Source organism: Molossus molossus, unplaced genomic scaffold, assembly GCF_014108415.1.
Source record: "Molossus molossus isolate mMolMol1 unplaced genomic scaffold, mMolMol1.p scaffold_m16_p_24, whole genome shotgun sequence".
Classification (NCBI taxonomy): domain Eukaryota; kingdom Metazoa; phylum Chordata; class Mammalia; order Chiroptera; family Molossidae; genus Molossus; species Molossus molossus.
Window position 1 is genome coordinate 3,109,163 of NW_023425360.1, and position 17,789 is coordinate 3,126,951.

The following is a 17,789-nucleotide window of genomic DNA, read 5'->3' on the forward strand; positions in this document are numbered from 1 at the left end:
AGTAAAATTCCATGGGAAAAGAAAAGGAAGTTTCATTATGACTTGCCTCAAATGGTAAAATCTCTGATGAGAATGACAATATGTGGTGCCCGGCCGGTGTGGCTCAGTGGATTGAGCATTGTCCCAAGGACTGAGAGGTCCCGGTTCAATTCCTGGTCAGGGCACATGCCCAGGTTGTAGGCTCGATCCCCAGGAAGCAGCCGACCAACATCTCTCACATCCATGTTTCTATCTCTCTCCCCCTTCCTCTAAAAAAATCAATGAAAACCTATTTTTAAAAAAGAGAATGACAATGTGTGGTTAGTGGCACAAGTATGTCTAGAACCAGGTCTGTCCAGCTCCCAAGATTCTATCCACACCACTGGTTTTTCACTAGCTTTTGATGATCTGTGATATTTCAATATACTGTATGTTGTTTCATTAGGATACTGGTTGGTTGGTTTTAATAAATGTCTTCAGCTTTGTCTCCACTCACCAAAAGCAGATCACAACTTAGGTGAGAAGGCACTGAAGTTAAAACTAACTTACGTGTATCGTCTTACCAAAGGAGAGTGTAGGAAACCTAATCCATTTTCCAAGTCAGAATTTCAGACTCCACCTGCCTCTGCATTTTATATATATCTCCCTGAAGAGAACTGAGTTGGCAAAAGTTTACTGAGTTACTGTGGTATCCCAGGCCCTGAGCTGGGTGCTGGAGACAGAGTTTGGGACCTCAGTGCATGAATAAGTGGAATGACAAATTGATGTTTTTCTCTCTCTAAAATCAATTTTGAAAAATTGCGGGGGAAAAGAGAAAGAGAGATGTGTAACAGAGTCACAGGCACTGATGTTGGAGAGGGTAGGGGTTATAGGCAGGGTCAGGCCTGCCAGAAAATTGCAGGGAAGGTCTCATGGAAGAAGTGGTGGGAATCTTTCTTCTAGTAAAACTTTATGAAGACAGGCCATGGGACTTCCTGTTCACAACCTAGCACGGTGATAGAATTAATGATGGGGATTTCACAGCCAATGTGGTTTGGTTTAACAATGGTCACTGTCTAGGTCAGAAACCTTGTGTCTATATTAGTTGATTCTGGATAGAAATGATTCAGGCCACCCGGCTCCTTAGCCAAAGCTGCCACTCCAAGTCTTGGTTGGCAGACTGGATGTAGAGTTGGCAAAGGACACTGGAAAGGTGTGTGCACTGGTCAAGCATACAGATCTAGGTTCACCCAAAGGTGTGCTCTTTGAAGCAACTGATTTTTACTCCCTGAAGGTCCTGGACCATTTTCAGTCAGAGGCAGGAGGTGGGATGGTGGGTTTGCTAACAACAGTCCAGTTCAGGTTTTTTAACACACATTTAAAGACAGAGTCAGGGAAAGAATAGGACTCTACTTTATTAGGCAACATTCAGCATCCATCCTATAAGAACCAAGGCCCATTCTGAGCGAAGGCCCCATGCACAGGAGGAGGAGGTTTCACATTACGCAGAAACACCTTATCTATTCTCTTTTTCTCATAATAAACCCCTTCACCTGCTATCACCCCATCTTTACTGCTTCAAAGCTCAAGGACCCAAGAACAAAGCCCTGGTAGCACCCTTAAAGCAAGGGCAACCTTTGTAGGACAACTCTTGATTCAAGCCCAGACCCCTCCAGAGGACAGATGATGTGTCCTCAAAACCAATACTCCCTTAAAAATAACATTCTTAGTATACAAAAGCTACTGGACAGAATTCTAGTTCTGCATGTACAAAATCAAAAACATAATGAAGAACTGAAAAGTGCAGAGTAATGATTATGGAACTTTGTGTCTGTGGGGTAAAGACACAAGCCCACCCTGCAGAGTGCAAGACTACTTCACTAAACCCCGATGAGAGAGAAACCGCCATCCACCAGGGTAGACAGCTGGGGGTCTCCGCCTTCACACACAAAAAGGAAGCCTCACAAAAACTAGTGCATTCCGCCTGGCAGCTGACTCACCACAGGACAACAGCAGAGACAAAGCAGACATGTAAATTTCCTATTACACCTTCCCTGGCAGGCCCTGTCAACTCCTCTCAGTGGAAAGGCTACTGGGACACTGGTACCAGGTCATAGCTCTGTGTTTCAGTGTTCTTGACACTTTCTAGAAAGAGAGAGGGACTTTACCTTCATGTGGTAACTCAGAACGAGAGACATCTCTCCACTCTGACCTGAAATCTAAGCCCAGGGCAGAGCCAGGAAGAGCTGATACTGACATGAGCAAGGGGCCTGGAATGCTAGTAGCTTGGGCCGAAGGCACCTCAGCCCAGCAAAGTGGCAGCATAACCACCAGGCTGCACCAATAGATCTCCAGATTTCTCTGAGGACTCCGCAGGATGTGGGCCATGCTGTCTGCGTTCCACACGGAGAAACACTCCCCCGTTCTACCAGAGGAAACTGGGGCACAGAGGGATCAGAGAGAGAGAACCAGTCAAGCCATGAAACAACAGAAAGAGACCCAGCTTTCCGACCTTCCAGTCCTACACTGTTCTTGGGCTTTGGCTCCGACCACTAAGATGATGGGATCCTGGAAATGAGGATGAGCAGTGGTGAGATTCTGGCACAAATCCCCCAAAACCAATCAGGAAGAGTGGCTCTTCTAATGAGTCATTCCTACTTGAGGGCAGTTGACAATTCCCTCTCCTAGGCCAGCCCCCTCACTTTTCCTCAATAAAGCTTGTCCTTCATATGAGTTCTCTGATGTGTAATGAAATTGGAGCTGTTGCTGAAGCCTTTGCCACACTCAGGGCATTTGTAGGGCTTTTCCCCTGTGTGGATTCGCTGGTGTATAATGAGAACTGAATTCCAGCTAAAGCCCTTCCCACATTCGGGGCACCTGTAGGGCTTGTCCCCCAAGTGGGCTCTCTGGTGCATGACTAGGATGGAGCCCCGGCTGAAGCTCTTGCCACACATGAGGCATTCATAGGGCTTCTCGCCCGTGTGGGTCCGCTGGTGTACCACCAGCTGGGAGCGCTGGCTGAAGCACTTCCCACAGTCTCCACATTTGTAGGGTTTCTCCCCCGTGTGAATCCTCTGGTGTTTGATGAGGTTGGAGCTCCAGCTGAAGCTCTCCCCGCAAGTCAAGCACTCGTAGGGCTTTTCACCCGTGTGCATCCCCTGGTGCGCGATCAGGCTGGAGCTCTGGCTGAAGCTCTTCCCACACTCCCCACATTTATAGGGCTTCTCCACCAGGTGGGTTCTGCGGTGTGTGGCCAGATTGGAGCTGCGACTGAAGCTTTTCCCACACTCACCGCACTGATAGGGTTTCTCGCCTGTGTGAGTTCTCCGGTGGGTGATTAGGGCTGAGCTCTGACTGAACCTCTGCCCACAGTCAGGACATTTGTATGGTTTCTCCCCTGTGTGGATCCTCTGGTGTCTGATCAGGTTAGAGTTGTAACTAAAGCTTTCACCACATTCTTTACATTCGTAGGGCTTTTCTCCAGTGTGGATTCCCTGGTGTGTATTAAGGCTGGACCGGTTGCCGAAGCTCTTGCCACACTCAGGGCATGAGTATGGCTTCTCTCCTGTGTGGGTTCGCTGGTGAGCGATGAGATTGGGGCTCCTGCTGAAACTCTTGCCACACTCAGCACACTGAAAGGGTTTCTCGCCTGTGTGGATCCTCTGATGGGTTATGAGGTTTGCGCTCCGGCTAAAGCTTTTCCCACAATCCCTGCATTTATAAGGTTTCTCCCCAGTGTGAGTCGTTTGGTGTCTACTAAAGTTTGAACCATCACTAAAGCTTTTTCCACACTCGTCACACTTGTAGTATTTCTCTCCTGTGTGGGTCCGCTCATGTGTGATTAGGTGGGATTTCCGGCTGAAGGTTTTCCCGCACTGGGGACATTCATAGGGCTTCTCTCCCAGGTAGGTGCCCTGGAGGCCTATGAGCTGTCCAGCGTCCCTGCCCTGTGATGGCACATCCCCATGGTCCTCACTTGAGGCATTTCCCTGGGGCCTCCTGGAGCCACAGTCTCTCTCAAAGTCACTTTCCCAATCAGATTGCTGAATGCCTTCCCCTTCATGCATTTCTGAGAAGATCTCATGTGACTCCACGTCCTCAAATATGTCTTGATTAGAGTTCTCCCCATTTTCACTCTGGATTTCAAAATCTAAAATAATTAAGAAAAACATGCAATTTATATGCAGTTCCCTGTAATGAGGAGAAAAGAAAATCAAGGGAATTTTTTTTTAAAGATTTATTTTAGTTTAGAGAGAGAGGAAGGGAGAGGGACAGAGAGAAGCATTCACTAGCTGCCTTCTGCACGCCCCTTACTGGGGACCGAGCCCACAACCCAGGCATGTTCCCTGACTGGGAATCAGACCAGGACCTCTCAGGCCATGGGACAATGCTCAATCCACTGAGCCACACTGGCTGGGCAGAAATTTTTAAAATTTCAACTTCTAGTGAAAATAAAGAGGCTAAAGAATCCTTACAACTTAAAAAAAAAACAGGCTTATTTCCTTCTAACTGGTTATCTAGTTACCAGGCCTCAAACTGTATGATAATCACCCAGAATTTCTAAGTCTTAAAGCTGTGGGTTCTGTCTCTACTTGTTCCTCCACTGGGAAATGAGGGCAAGTAGGAATTTTAAGATCCTAACCAAGGGAAAATAATGGGGTACCACAGTGCACACCATGGTGCCTAATGCTTAGTAGGTGCTCAATTAAATCTGATGAATGAGTATTTTTATTGGCATCACAAAAATGTCCCTATAGCTGACTCTCCTTTCAAAAGGAGTTTATATAATAATTTGCATTAAAATATGTCTCCTGTTTATAATCTTAGTTGGCATGTAAGACACAGACAAGATGATAGGACCCCTGCAAGAAGGACTCTTGTAATCCTCCAGATGACTGGAAACTAGTAAATGGGCAGTTTAAAAAGCCCTCAATTTTATCTGCAGAGAGCACCTATAGATAGACCTCCCATCTGTAACACAAAGTATCTACCTTCCTGCCCAGCCAGTGTGGATCAGTGGATTGAGCACTGTCCCACGGATTGAGAGGTCCTAGTTCAATGCCTGGTCAGGACACATGCCCGGGTTGCTGGCCTGATCCCCAGTAAGGGGCGTGCAGGAGGCAGCCAATTGATGTTTCTCTCTCAAACTGATGTTTCTCTCTCTCTCTCCCCTCCTCTCTCTCTAAAAAAAATCAATAAAAACATTAAAAAAAAAAAAAAAAAAGAGTCAAAATATCTACCTTCTAGAACCTTGTCAAACCCTCTCCTACCCAATACTTACCAAACATTTAGGTGAAAGAAATCACTAGGGAGGTTTTGTGGAAGAATATGCTACCCCTTCCTTAGATTAGAGACTCTATTAAATCTATCCCAGGATAAAGCCAGAGCAGCAGAAAGCTGTGAGCCTAGACCACACTGTTCTGACCCCAGTGAACCCGTTCACTGAACTGTGTGTTGGTTTAATGGCTCTGGCCGATTGTGACAAACACTCTAAGGAGTGTCATTAGTACTGTATGGTTGCCAGGAACATTAACGCTGCCAGGAAGTTGTTGACGACATTGTTTATAACACACAATGTCCTCTTGATGAGCCTAAGGAGGAAATCTCCCTTTGACCAAAATACCATATTTGTGTCTGCCTCACGGCCCTGGTTGTGGCTTCATCTTTGTGTTGCCTGCTTGGAAGCTTGGAGCCAAAAACTCAGAGCAAGAACACTGCATGTTCTTTTAGCATGTAATTTGTGTTCTTTCATTTTTTATCCTACCATTATTTTATTTTTTACTATAATTTTCTTGTGCACTATTTTTATAAGGTGGCCTCAATTCTTTTTTTTTTTTCAATTCTGTAGCATATACAGAAATGAGTCAGTGATTTATCGATAAAGACAACAGCCTGATTATTTCTAAAACCTAACACCCCCTTGGAAAAGTAAATCTATCCATAGCAGGGAAGACAATTAGCAAAATAATTACACAAGGCCCTAGTGACATTTCCATTAATAAAACTAATAAACTGTATGTACAGTAATGCTCAATTCAGTGATTAGTTTCTATGACTTAAAGTAATTTCCATTTATACACACAATAAAATTTGGCGTGCATCTTTCAGGTAGAACCTGGGTTCCACTCATGCCTTTAGTCAATATTAAGATTGTATTTAGACTTGCGAATAGGCATATGATTATATTTTGTGCTTACATTAACGTACGCTGCTGGTAGTCCGTGAGCTCATGTAACTGCCCTCTCTCGTGTCCCACAGATCTCCAGGGGTGGATGTAGGCATAAGGAGCACAATGCAGGCTCCCACTGGGCCAGGGCCAGCAGGTCTCTGGCTCCTCAAACTTCTTACAAGTTTCTAGCACACACCTGTGCCATCACATCTCTTCTATAATCAGGGCCTGACTTATTTTCTATAAGCTGATACAACCAAACACATTTTTAAACGACTTTAAACTGTTCTCTTCTGAGTAGGGACATTAGCTATTAAAGGTTTTACTGCCTTGCCCTGGCTGGTTTCGCTCTGCGGTTAAAGCGTCAGCCCCAGGACCAAGGGCATGTACCTGGGTTGCAGGTTCGATCCCCAGCCCCAGTCGTGCGGGAGGCAACCAGTTGATGTTTCTCTCTCTCTCTCTCCCCCTTCCACTCTATCTAAAAAAAAAAAGATCAATGGAAAAGGGTGAGGATTAACAACAATAAAATAAAGAGTGCTCAAATTAAAAAAAATAAAGGTTTAACTACCTTAAACCCAGAACCCCTGGTATGCTCTGGGATGAGCTCAGAAACAACAGGGAAAACAAAAACTTAAACTGAATTTCAGTGAGATCAGGACTAGGATTAATTTGCAGACACTAATACATGTAAGGGCTTCTAAAAACAGCAGAGACTGGACAGAGCCAGCGAGGGCGGAAAAGGGAGAACAAGCACGGACAGTAGTGTGTGGAAAGGGACAGTACTCAGGGGAAGATCTCGAACAGCTCAGGGAGAAAGTCACTTCCTGAAGGTAAGGACTGGCCTTCGAGCGCAGCAGTGCCTTTGGGGCTGGGGCAGGCAGGGCTGGCTTCTCTGTTCAAAGAAAAGGAAGTGAGGCTACAACCGGAATCACACAGAAGAGCCACAGGAGGAGAGTGCCTCTGACTCTCAGGCATTAACCATGCGAATCACTATTCTAGAGAGTGACCGTTTCTCACCCATTAAAAATAGTTAAATGAAGCAACCACCTCTGTGAAGAAAGACCCTCATGTAGAACTTGAGGAAGAGACAGTGAGACAGTGAAATGCAAGCTGGCAAAACTAAGGAAAGGAGGGGAAAGTCCAGAAATGAGTAAAATGGGAAGAAACACAGAGGAAAACAGACACCTTGGGAAGTACAGAAACGCAGGAGGAGTGAAATGACAAAAGCAATAAAACAAAGTGGAAACAAAGAAAGAGGTGAAAAGAATTAAGGAGAATATAGAAACAGAAGTTACACCAAAAGAGAACTGATAAACATACCTGGAGTTCTCAAAAAAAAGGAAACTAAGCCCAAAGTATAGAACAAATACTTTAATCTATAAAGATGTAAGAAACCTTGAAAGGTATATTGTGTGCCAAGGAAAACTAACCCAGGGGATAAAAAGGCATAAGATCAAATCTCTTATATGGGGGAAGAAAACCAACTGGTCTCAGATTTCTGTGCACTAACACTCAGTGCCAGCAGATACAGTGCAGCAACAGCTACCAGATATGTAAGAGAAGAAAATGTATGCCAAGGATTTTATGTTCAACAAAGCTGTCCTTCAAGTATAAGGTTTATAGGCAAACAGCTTTGAATATATACAATTTCACGGAATATTGGTCCTCTGAGCCCTTCCAGAGGAAACTATTAGGACTGAATTTCAGTCAACCAAGAGATAAAGAGAACTCCAGCAAAAAGATTGGGGATGAACACCTGATACATATGACTTTAGAATATAAGTCTAAAACAACCATAGCAATTAGGATGTTAAAAGAGAATGTAACCCTGGCCAGTTTGGCTCAGCAGTAGAGCATTGACCTGCAGACCAGAGAGTCCCGGGTTTGGTTCCCGCCAGGGGCATGTCCACAAAAAAAAAAAAGAGAGAGAGAATGTAAGCCTGGCCGGTGTGGCTCAGTGGACTGAGTGTCATTCCATGGACTGAGAGGTCCTGGTTCGATTTCTGGTCAGGACACATGCCTGGGTTGTGGGCTTGATCTCCAATAGGGGGTGTGTAGAAGCCAATCTCTCACAGTGATGTTTCTATCTCTCTCCCTTCCTCTCTCTCTAAAAAATAAATTTAAAAAATAATAATAATAACATAGCCCAGCCAGTGTGGCTCAGTTCAGCACTGACCCATGCACCAAGAGGTCACCAGTTTGATTCCTGGTCAGGGCACATGCCCAGTTTGTGGGCCTGATCCCCAGTGGGGGGTGTGCAGGAGGTGGCCAATCAATGTTCTCTCTTATCACTGTTTCTATCTCTCTTTCCCTCTCCTCTCTCTCTAAAATCAATAAAGAAAAAAAATTTTTTAAAATTTTTTAAATAACATTAAAATCAATAAAAACATATTTTAAAAAGAGAATGTAAATGTTATACAACGATGCAGAAATAATACTCTAATCAAAATTGTGGTTGGGGGAAAGAAGATGGAATATAGGATATGTTCATTGATTGCCTGATCTGTAATACCGGGACCTCAAAGGATATCATTTAAAATGGACAAATCAGCCCTGGCCAGTTTGGCTCAGCAGTTGGAGTGTCGGCCCACGGTCCAGAGAGACCCAGGTTCAGTTCCTGCTAAGGGCACGTACCTCGGTTGCAGTTTATCCCCGGCCCCGATTGGGGTTGTGTGGGAGGTAGCTACTTGATGTGTCCCTTTCACATCGATGTCTCTCTGTCTCTCTGTCTCTCTGTCTCTCTCCGCCCCCCCTCCCTCCCTCCTTCCCTCTCTATCTGAACAAAAATGGAAAAATGTCCTCGGGTGAGAATAAAAAAAATAAATAAATAAAATAAAGTTGACAAATCATGTAAATGAAGTTTAAGTGTCTTTAACAGTACAAAACAAACATTAGGAAGGGATTACTACAAGAGATTAAGTGTTGGCAAGGACATGGAGAAAAGGGAACCCTTGTGCATTGTTGGTGGTAATGTAAGTTGGTGCAGCCACTATGGAAACCAGTGTGGAGGTTCCTCAAAAAATTAAAAATAGAACTACCATATGACCCAACAATCCCTCTTCTGGGTGTACACTATGTCCTAAGAAAACAAAATCTCTATCTCAAAGAGAGATCTGCACCCCCATGTTTACTACAACACTATGTACAATAGCCAAAACACTATTAAATTTCTAATGGTCTAATAGGCAAAAAAAAAAGTTTCTTGCACCCTGGCTGGCTTGGTTCAGTGATTATAGCGTCAGCCTGTGGTCCAGAGAGACCCGGGTTTGGTTCCCACTAAGGGCGCGTACCTCGGTAGCAGTTTGTCCCCGGCCCTGGTTGGGTCATGTGGGTGGCAACCACTCGATGTGTCTTTTTCATGTCAATGTTTCTCTCTCTCTCTTCCTCTTTCTCAAAAAATAGAAAAATGTCCTAGGGTGAGGATAAAAAAAAAAGTTTCTTCTTTAATGAGTATTTTCCTGATAATTTGTAAGACTGAATTTATATCGTATAACTTGAGAAGGAGGAATCTGTCTCTGTGTAGGTAATGAATAGGAATCCAATTTTTTTTTTTTTTTTTCTCTTAGTCCTCACCTGAGGACATTTTTTGATATTTTGTTCAGATAGAGTGAGAGGGAGAGAGAGAGAAACATCAACGTGAAAGGGACACATCGAGTGGTTGCCACCCACATGACCCAACCAGGGCCGGGGACAAACTGCAACCGAGGTACGTGCCTTTAGCGGGAACTGAACCCGGGTCTCTCCAGACCGCAGGCCTACGCTCTAACCGCTGAGCCAAACCGGCCAGGGCTAGGAATCCAATTTTATTGTTTCAAAATGATTAGACCACTATCCAAATACCATGCACTGAATGGTTCTTGAATTGCCACAAGGCTTCTTCCCTCATAGGTCAGTAGACACAAGCTGCAGTCGACGTCAATCTAAACCAGTGGTTCTCGTACTTTCCAACTTGCGACACACTCGACTCCCATGCACAGCACACTCCTGTGGCTGTTCAGAGGGCTGTGTGTGTCCCCCTGCCAGGCCAGGGGCCTCCTCTTTCCCTCCCATGCTAGAAAATGTATCAGAATGAGTGTGAGGAAAACTGATGTCAATATGGTGATAAACCTGAATTCACTATAATTTATTTATAACAATGAAATTGGTCACTGTGGTGCTTTAGTGTGGATCAGGCTCAAAACTCTTGCAAAACCCCTCCCACCTGATTGTGACATATCGCTATGTCTAAATACCATGGTCAGAGGCACTGGCCTGAAATACAGAAGTGGTTCAGACAACCTGTGTCCAGCTCAGGCTCTCCTGCTGTGACTTGGGTTCTCCCCGTGGGAGCTCTGGCCTGAAAAGCCTGGCAAGAACCTGATCGTACCTGGGTGACTGGGAACATCGTTCCAGCTGGACTCTGTCTGCTTGAAACACTAACCACTGATAAAAACAGCAACGAACTCTCTTATCGAACGATTGCCAAACATTTTACATTATAACATTACATCTCTCTAAGAATTATTTCTGTATGGTATACATTTCAAATACTTAAGTGAATTCAAAGTGACTTTGTTTTGAAGCTGAGAATCATAGCTTTAAAAAGACATACACCTTGCCCTGGCCAGTGTGGCTCAGCGGTTAGAGCGTCAGCTTGCGGACCAGAGAGTCCCGGGTTCGGTTCCCGCTAATGGCACGTATCTCGGTTGCAGTTTGTCCCCGGCCCCAGTTGGGGTCGTGTGGCTGGCAACCACTGGATGTGTCTCTCCCCTCGATGTTTCTCTCTCTCTTCCTCCTTCTTTCCCGCCTGCTCTTTTCTTTTTTTTTTATCCTCACCCGAGGACATTTTTCCATTTTTTGTTCAGGTAGAATGGGAGGGAGAGAGAGGAACAGAGAGAGAGAGAGAGACAAACATCGACATGAAAGGAACACATCGACCGACCAGGGCCGGGGACAAACTGCAACCGAGGTACGTGCCCTTAGCGGGAACCGAACCCGGGTCTCTCAGGACCGCAGGCCGACGCTCTAACTGCTGAGCCAAATCGGCCAGGGCCTGCCTGCTCTTTCTGAAGATAAATGCAAAAGTGTCCTCAGGTGAGGATAAAAAAAAAAAAAAGACATACACCTTTCCAACCCTCTAACACTTTCCACTCCCCTTCTTGTTAAGAAAATGATTATATTTGTTCATCTGTTGTCACTAAGGGAGCATTCTGCTGGGGCAGCAAACTCAAAGTAGGTAAACTGTCGCTTGTGCCCACAGAAAGCCAGGTGATGCTGGGGATGCTGGAAAGGTCAGCCAAGACTCTTCGGCTCACCTGTTGGACAAAAGTAGGTTTGAATTTGACAAACTCCATTTCTCTACAGATAGAAGAAGAAAGAAAGAAAAAGAAAAAAAGGTTCCTTGCCTTCTTGGATTTTATAGGTTCCTAGAAAAAAAATAAGATAGTGTTCACAGAAATAGAAAACAAGGTGGAATAGGATAAAAAGCCAAAAAGAAGAATCAAAATACACTGAAGACTTCTAGCAAAGGTGATCTGAGATGCTCCCAGGTGGGTGGAGCTGGGGACAGGGAAGAGGGACTGGAAGTAAGGACAGCTTTATGGAGTGGGTCTGTACATTCAAAGGATGATCAGGATAGTATCACATAGAGATGGGACAAAACCATTCCAAGTCAAAATTCAGGAGCACTGGTGAATGCCAGAAAGTACAGGAATGTTCAAGAAACAGCAAGACCAGGTCTGAATGGAGCAGGAGCTTTGGCAAGGGGACCAGGGAAAACTAGCTGCAGGGCCATTTGAGCCAGGTCTCACAGGGCCACGGCCTCCAAGCAGAACAAGGATTTGGAGATGCTGGAGAACTCACAAAGATTTGGAGACACTGGAGAACTGACAAAGACTTTTTTAAGCAGGAGAATGACCGATCACTCAGGTAGGAGTGGAGCAACTGTAATGAAGGGGAAAGAGGCTGAACCTCCCTTTGGAGGTTCCTGCAAGAGGTCAAGAGAAATACCAAGAGCCTAAATTAGGGCTAGGGACTAAAAGGTGGGAAACACTCACCAAGAGAGCTGAGCTTTACCCCTTAACCTATTAGTAGAGGTCCAATCTCAAGTGGGATGATAAGACACTGTGAACACCTAGAGGTGCCTGTTAGTCAATATTAAACCACCATACTGGGTAAATGTGTTCAAAAGTCCCATGCTGGATAAAAAGAGTAGAGGTTATATGTTGAGTAGGATGAAAAGTTTTGGTATTTTTTTAAATAGGAAGAGTAGAATTACTTTTCAGGCCTGGCCAGCGTGGCTCACTGGATTGGGCATCGTCCCATGTTTGAGGTCCCAGTTCAATTCCGTCAGGGCACATGCCCAAGTTGCAGCCTAGATCCCCATTGGGGGCGTGCAGGAGGCAGCAGATCGGTTTCTCTCTCACGTCAATGTTTCTATCTCTTTCCAAAAAAAAATCAATAAAAACTTTTTTTTTTTAAGTTACTTTTCAGCCCTGACCAGTCTGGCTCAGCCGTTAAAGCATCATGTGGGAGGCAACCAATCGATGTGTCTCTCTCACATAAAAAAAAGTTACTTTTCAAGACCAAAAAATACCAGGTATTTTTGCTTCAGATAAAACCTAGGATCTACCCAACACATGTAGCAGCAACAGACGGGAGTTTGAGTCCTGGCTCCACCACTTACCACTGTGTGACCATCCTGGCCCAACCCCTGCACACCTGATGTCTAAGTGGCTTCCTGGCTGCTCTCCTGCCTCCAGCCTCTCCTTACTCTAATCAAACCCACATCCTGTTGCCAAACTCAGCTTCCTCCCCTGCCCCTCGGGCCCCAGTTCAAGAACCTGCTGAGGCCAAGCCTCCACCCACCCTTCCCCCAAACTCTACTTCCTAACACACACTTTCCACTGCAGTCACCCAGCCTTTCTTACTGCCACCTGAACTGTGCCATGCTGGTCCATCCTTCTGAGCCTCTGCTTAGCACAGTTCCCCTTGGATGCCACCCCCTCCGCCTGCCCTGCACCCTTCCAAATTCTACCCGAGCCTGCAACCCCTGCTCAAGTTCTACATGCTCCATGAAGCCTCTCTGACCTCTCCCTCTCTTCCCACAGCTTCATCAGCAAACAGGCAGCTGTTCCCCATGGGTTCTGAAGCAGTCCTAGGGGCAGACAGACAGGAAGAAAATATCTAGAAATCAAGGGAGTCCAGCCTACAGTGAAGAGTAGGATGAAAGCAGAGTAGTGAAATGGCATGCCTATATCCCTCAGTGTATTACTCACACAGAAGACAAATGCATTAACTGTTGCAAATAACTCAAATTTGTAATTTCTCTTTTAAGAACCCAGCATGACTTTATGCCACGGAAAGCCCCTAATTACTAGCTAGTCTACTCGCCATTCATCTTAGTTTCATAAAAATAATCACTTTTTAAAACTAGGATTTGGTTTTTCTAACTGCTGGAAAACTTCAAATATTTGGATGTTTATTGCACAACCAAGTGAAGGTGCCAAGGGGTGATTTATAGGGTCATCAGCTGCTCCCCCAAAAACCTCCATCCGCTTCCTAACCACTCAGAATAAACACAGAAGTGAAACCATGCTTACTACGCAAACACAGTTCCAAGAATACTCCTCTAAGCCCCTTCTACACTGAAATTCTGGAAATGTCATTGCACCCCAGGGACTTTAAAAAGGTGACAATGTGCTGATTTTCCATAGATAATGTAGAGGGATGGGGCCGTCCAAAACTGTCCTGGATACCACCTTCTCCTCCTCTACCTCGAAAGGTGTCCCCACCCTCTCCCTATGAGTTTTGGCATCTCACCACTGTCCCGAAGGGTCTGGGTCAAGTCTTCCACCAGGGCCACTGCCTCCTCGCTGCTTTCGGGCCTATGCTCTTGCAGCCAGGCCTGAATTTCCCTTGGCATCACCGTCAGCATCTGCTCCTTGGTGTGTACCTCTGGCCTCAGCCAGCGCCGACAGAGCTCTCGAAGGCGGCCGAGTGCACCCTGTGGCCCTCCAGCTGCCTCCTCGCAGGGGCTGCCCTTGCCAGCACTCTGAGGAAAGGGCTCGGACTCAGGGCCATCCTCCTGCAGCACAGCTTCCTGTACCCAAGAGTCGTCCTCCAGGATCATGGTGGTGACCTCCTCCTCTTCCTCCTCCTGCTCATCTTCCTCTTGAGGTACCTGGACCAAGGGACTCAGGGGAGTGGTTACTCTCGGTACCTCCGCAGCCATCATCCACGTTCTTGCGGCAGTCACACAGGCTTCTAGTCTTTAACTTTAGTCCAGCCAGGCTCTCTGAAAAGGTACCTCCGTCCTCAAATTTCAACAAGGAGCCTAGCTGAGAAATGAGAAAGAAAATCAGAATCAATAAGTAAACTGTCCTAATATGTTCTAACTCAGTAGCCTGGGTCAGGCCACTAAGTGATTCTTACATCCGCAAATCAACACACGTTTCCTGTCCCTCTTAAAGGAAAAATGGCTTTTCCCTGAAAACCCATCTGTCTCTATGGCAAGAGAAGTTAAGAAGAATCAAAAGCACAAAATATGTAGCATTTTTCTTTCTAAAAGACCAAAGTACTTGCAAGAATCCAGAACTGAGTTATCCTGCCCTAAGTCAGTTCAGACTTGCTGCAGAGTAACCCTGACCTAACAGACTGAACCTCACTGACCACCACTAAATAAAGATAATACTATCCATCCTTCTTATTTTATGGGGACATCTTAAGGATTAGCAATGAATCAGATGTCAAGAGACTTTGAGCCTCACTGGAAGGAAGACAATGTCTCAACTGTATTGTCATATTTTAAAGTATGAAGTTTTAAAATGTTCAGACTCTTTTAAACATTAGTTCTTTTTTTAAAAAATATTTTTTCTTTATTGATTTTTTTATTTTAGAGAGGGGAAAAGAGAGGGCGAGAAAGACAGAAACACTGATGAGAGAGAACATTGGCTGGCTGCCTCCTGCATGCCCCCTACTGGGGACTGGTTCACAACCTGGGCATGTGCCTTGACTGGGAATCAAGCCTGCGACCTCTTGGTGCATGTGTGGACACTCAATCACTGAGCCACACTAGTTGGGCAAAATGTTCAGACTCTTCAATCAAGCCTTGGCCCCTTGGGAATTTATCTTTTATGAATAACCATCTTTACAAAGAGAAATTTATTTGCAAGGACATCCAACCATAGCATTCTTTCTAATCAGAAAAAAAAAAAAAAAATTGACATTAAAAACCCAGCAACAGGGGAACAGTTAATAAATTATGGCATATCTGCCCAGCTGGTGTGGCTCAGTGGCTGAGTGTTGTTGACCCATGCACCAAGAGGTCACCAGTTCGATTCCTGGTCAGGGCACATGCCCAGGTTGTGGGCCTGATCCCCAGTGGGGGGCATGCAGGAGGCGGCCAGTTGATGTTCTCTCTCATTGATATTTCTCTCTCTCTCTCCCTCTCTCTCTAAAAATCAATAAAGAAAAAAATGTTTAAAATATATATAAATAAATAAGTTATGACATATCCATACAATAAAATATATTTAAAACTATGCTGATATAATAATGGCTACCTTTGGGAGGTACTGACCGAGAATGGGCTCAAAGGAGCCTTCTGGGGTGCTGGGAATGTTCTATATTTTCATTTGACAATGGTTGCACAAGAGCATACTTATGAAATTTAAGATTTGTGCACTCTGCTGTATGTACTTTAAAATATTTTTTAAGTTATGCTGACAAAGATTAGTAATCATTAAAGATTTAAGATAATCCTCACAATATGAAAATTAGGGATAAAAACAAAACCAGCAAGGCATTAAAATCAGTTATAGTATGACCCCAATTACCTTTAAAAATGCATACAAATGCCCTGGCAGGTTTGGCTCAGTGGTTGGAGCGTCAGCCTGAGGTCTGGAGAGACCCAGGTTCGGTTCCTGCTGGGGGGAAGCACCTCGGTTGCAGTTTGTCCACGGCCCTGGTTGGGTCGTGTGGGTGGCAACCATGCGATGTGTCCCTTTCACGTCGATGTTTCTCTCGTTCTCTCCCTTCCACTCTATCTGAACAAAATATCGAAAAATGTCCTCAGGTGAGGATTTAAAAAAAAAAAAAGGCATACACACACACAAACAAGGTGGGGGAAAAGACCTGGACAGAAATTCTACAAGATGTTGAGAGCAATGAAGTTACAAAATATTTAAAGACTACAAAAGCAATGAAAAACTGTGTTAAAAAATCATCACTATATCACAAAGACTCATATTAACACCCCCCCCCAAAAAAAAGGGAAAAGGGGGGAAGAAAAAACTTTAAATAAAGAACAATATAGAAATGCTAGTATAGAAACCGAAGTTCCCAGTGTGTATTTACAATGACTTGAAGAAACTAGGGATAACAGAACTCTCATTTATGAACCCGGGAAAACTGTTCCTAGTAAGCTAATTAATTCTCTGCGTAACCCGGGGCAAGACACGCCCCCTGAGAGCTCAGTCTCCCCTTATGTAAAACGAGGAGCTGCGCGGGATGTCGTCCAGTCCAAACCCTGCGCCCCGGTTGGATATGCAAGGAGCTCACCGCTGGGAGAAGAGCCCGGCTGTGTTCGCCGAGAGGACCAGCGCGTAAACCGAGACCGCCCGAGTCCGCCGGCCGCGGAGAGCGCCCCCGACGCCCCTCCCCCAGCAGGCTGCCGGCACTGGCTACAGGCCCGCTATTCCCACGCCTCGCGCTGCTCCCCTGGGCCTCGAGGCTCCAGGCCTGTTTCCCCGGGCTCACCTCTCCGGAGACCAGATCCTATTCCGGCGGCGGCTCCGCGTGCAAACGCCCCCCGGGAACGGCCCGGCCCCTCTGGAGTCACGACGGCTCCGGCCCGAGGGGCACCGAGAACAATGGACGGTAGAAGCCCTCCCCCAACTGCTCTGACTGGCTGCCGAGAACGGCCCCTGGAACTCTGCTTTCTTATTGGCGGATACGGCGCTCGGCCGGCGGCGGGAAGGCGGCGGGGCCCGAAGCATTGTGGGAGATGTAGTCCATCCACCCAGACCACCCGGGCTGCGGGCCTGGGAGCAGAGTTTGGGGTGAAGAGTGTGGGCGGTGCCAGAGGCAGAACATCCGCGGACTGGCCCCCAGGACCCGAGTGTTGGCCAGAGCTGTGACCTGGAACGGGTCATTACACTTAAGGCTTTCGTATATTTGTCAATGAATAGTGAAAGTTAAAGGGAGGGACTTCAAAGTCCTTTTCAGCTGTTGGTAGGCCCCTCGACGGCAAGAGCTGCTCCGGAGGAGGAAAGGCATCTGCATAATAAAAAACCCCTGTCGCCCGAGCCTAGCACCTCCTCCTCCAACTTGCAGGTGCACCTGGCCTTTGCACACACCTGTTTTCAAACGTGGTGTTCAAAAAAAGGATGCCTCGTCCAGTCTCCTCTGCCAGAAACTCCCGTTCTTTCGTCTGTCTCCGTCGGCAACTCCCCCGGCAGAGACACCGCCCTCTGCACACCTTTCGACGCCTCCCGTTGCCGATGGGAGGTGGTCCTGTACCCTGATGTTCTCAAGCTTGGCATTCTTGAAGAAAAGGCTGCCCGACGCTGTATGACAAGTAAGAAACTGCCTGAAAATCCAAGGAAAAAACGTAAGAACGGAGAGAGAGACACTCTTAAACACCTGTGATAGAAAAATCATATGTCTGTACAGAGCAATTATC

General features: G+C 45.9%; 1 protein-coding gene across 4 annotated transcripts; it reads right to left on the bottom strand.

Moving 5' to 3' along the window:
- Positions 1-224: 224 nt before the first annotated feature.
- On the bottom strand, positions 225-16,979 carry ZSCAN2 (zinc finger and SCAN domain containing 2). 4 transcript variants are annotated; one of them, XM_036277946.1, is made up of 3 exons: positions 16,865-16,979; positions 13,928-14,445; positions 225-4,108 (listed from the first exon to the last, which is right to left on the bottom strand). In XM_036277946.1, the coding sequence occupies exons 2-3, from the start codon at positions 14,340-14,342 to the stop codon at positions 2,667-2,669; spliced, it is 1,857 nt and encodes a 618-aa protein (XP_036133839.1). In that variant the 5' UTR covers positions 14,343-14,445; positions 16,865-16,979; the 3' UTR covers positions 225-2,666. The 4 variants fall into 4 exon arrangements, with proteins under 4 accessions (XP_036133839.1, XP_036133841.1, XP_036133842.1 ...); XM_036277948.1 differs by having other exon boundaries at positions 13,928-14,441; positions 16,865-16,963; XM_036277949.1 differs by lacking the exon at positions 16,865-16,979 and adding an exon at positions 16,667-16,754.
- Positions 16,980-17,789: the final 810 nt, after the last annotated feature.

What these genes read in the sequence shown, in the direction of transcription:
- ZSCAN2 (XM_036277946.1), bottom strand. Translation starts at nt 14,342, where the DNA reads ATGATGGCTGCGGAGGTACCGAGAGTAACCACTCCCCTGAGTCCCTTG. An exon ending in CCAGACCCTTCGGGACAGTG is followed by an intron (nt 4,109 to 13,927) that starts GTGAGATGCCAA and finishes TAATTATTTTAG; the next exon opens with ATTTTGAAATCCAGAGTGAA.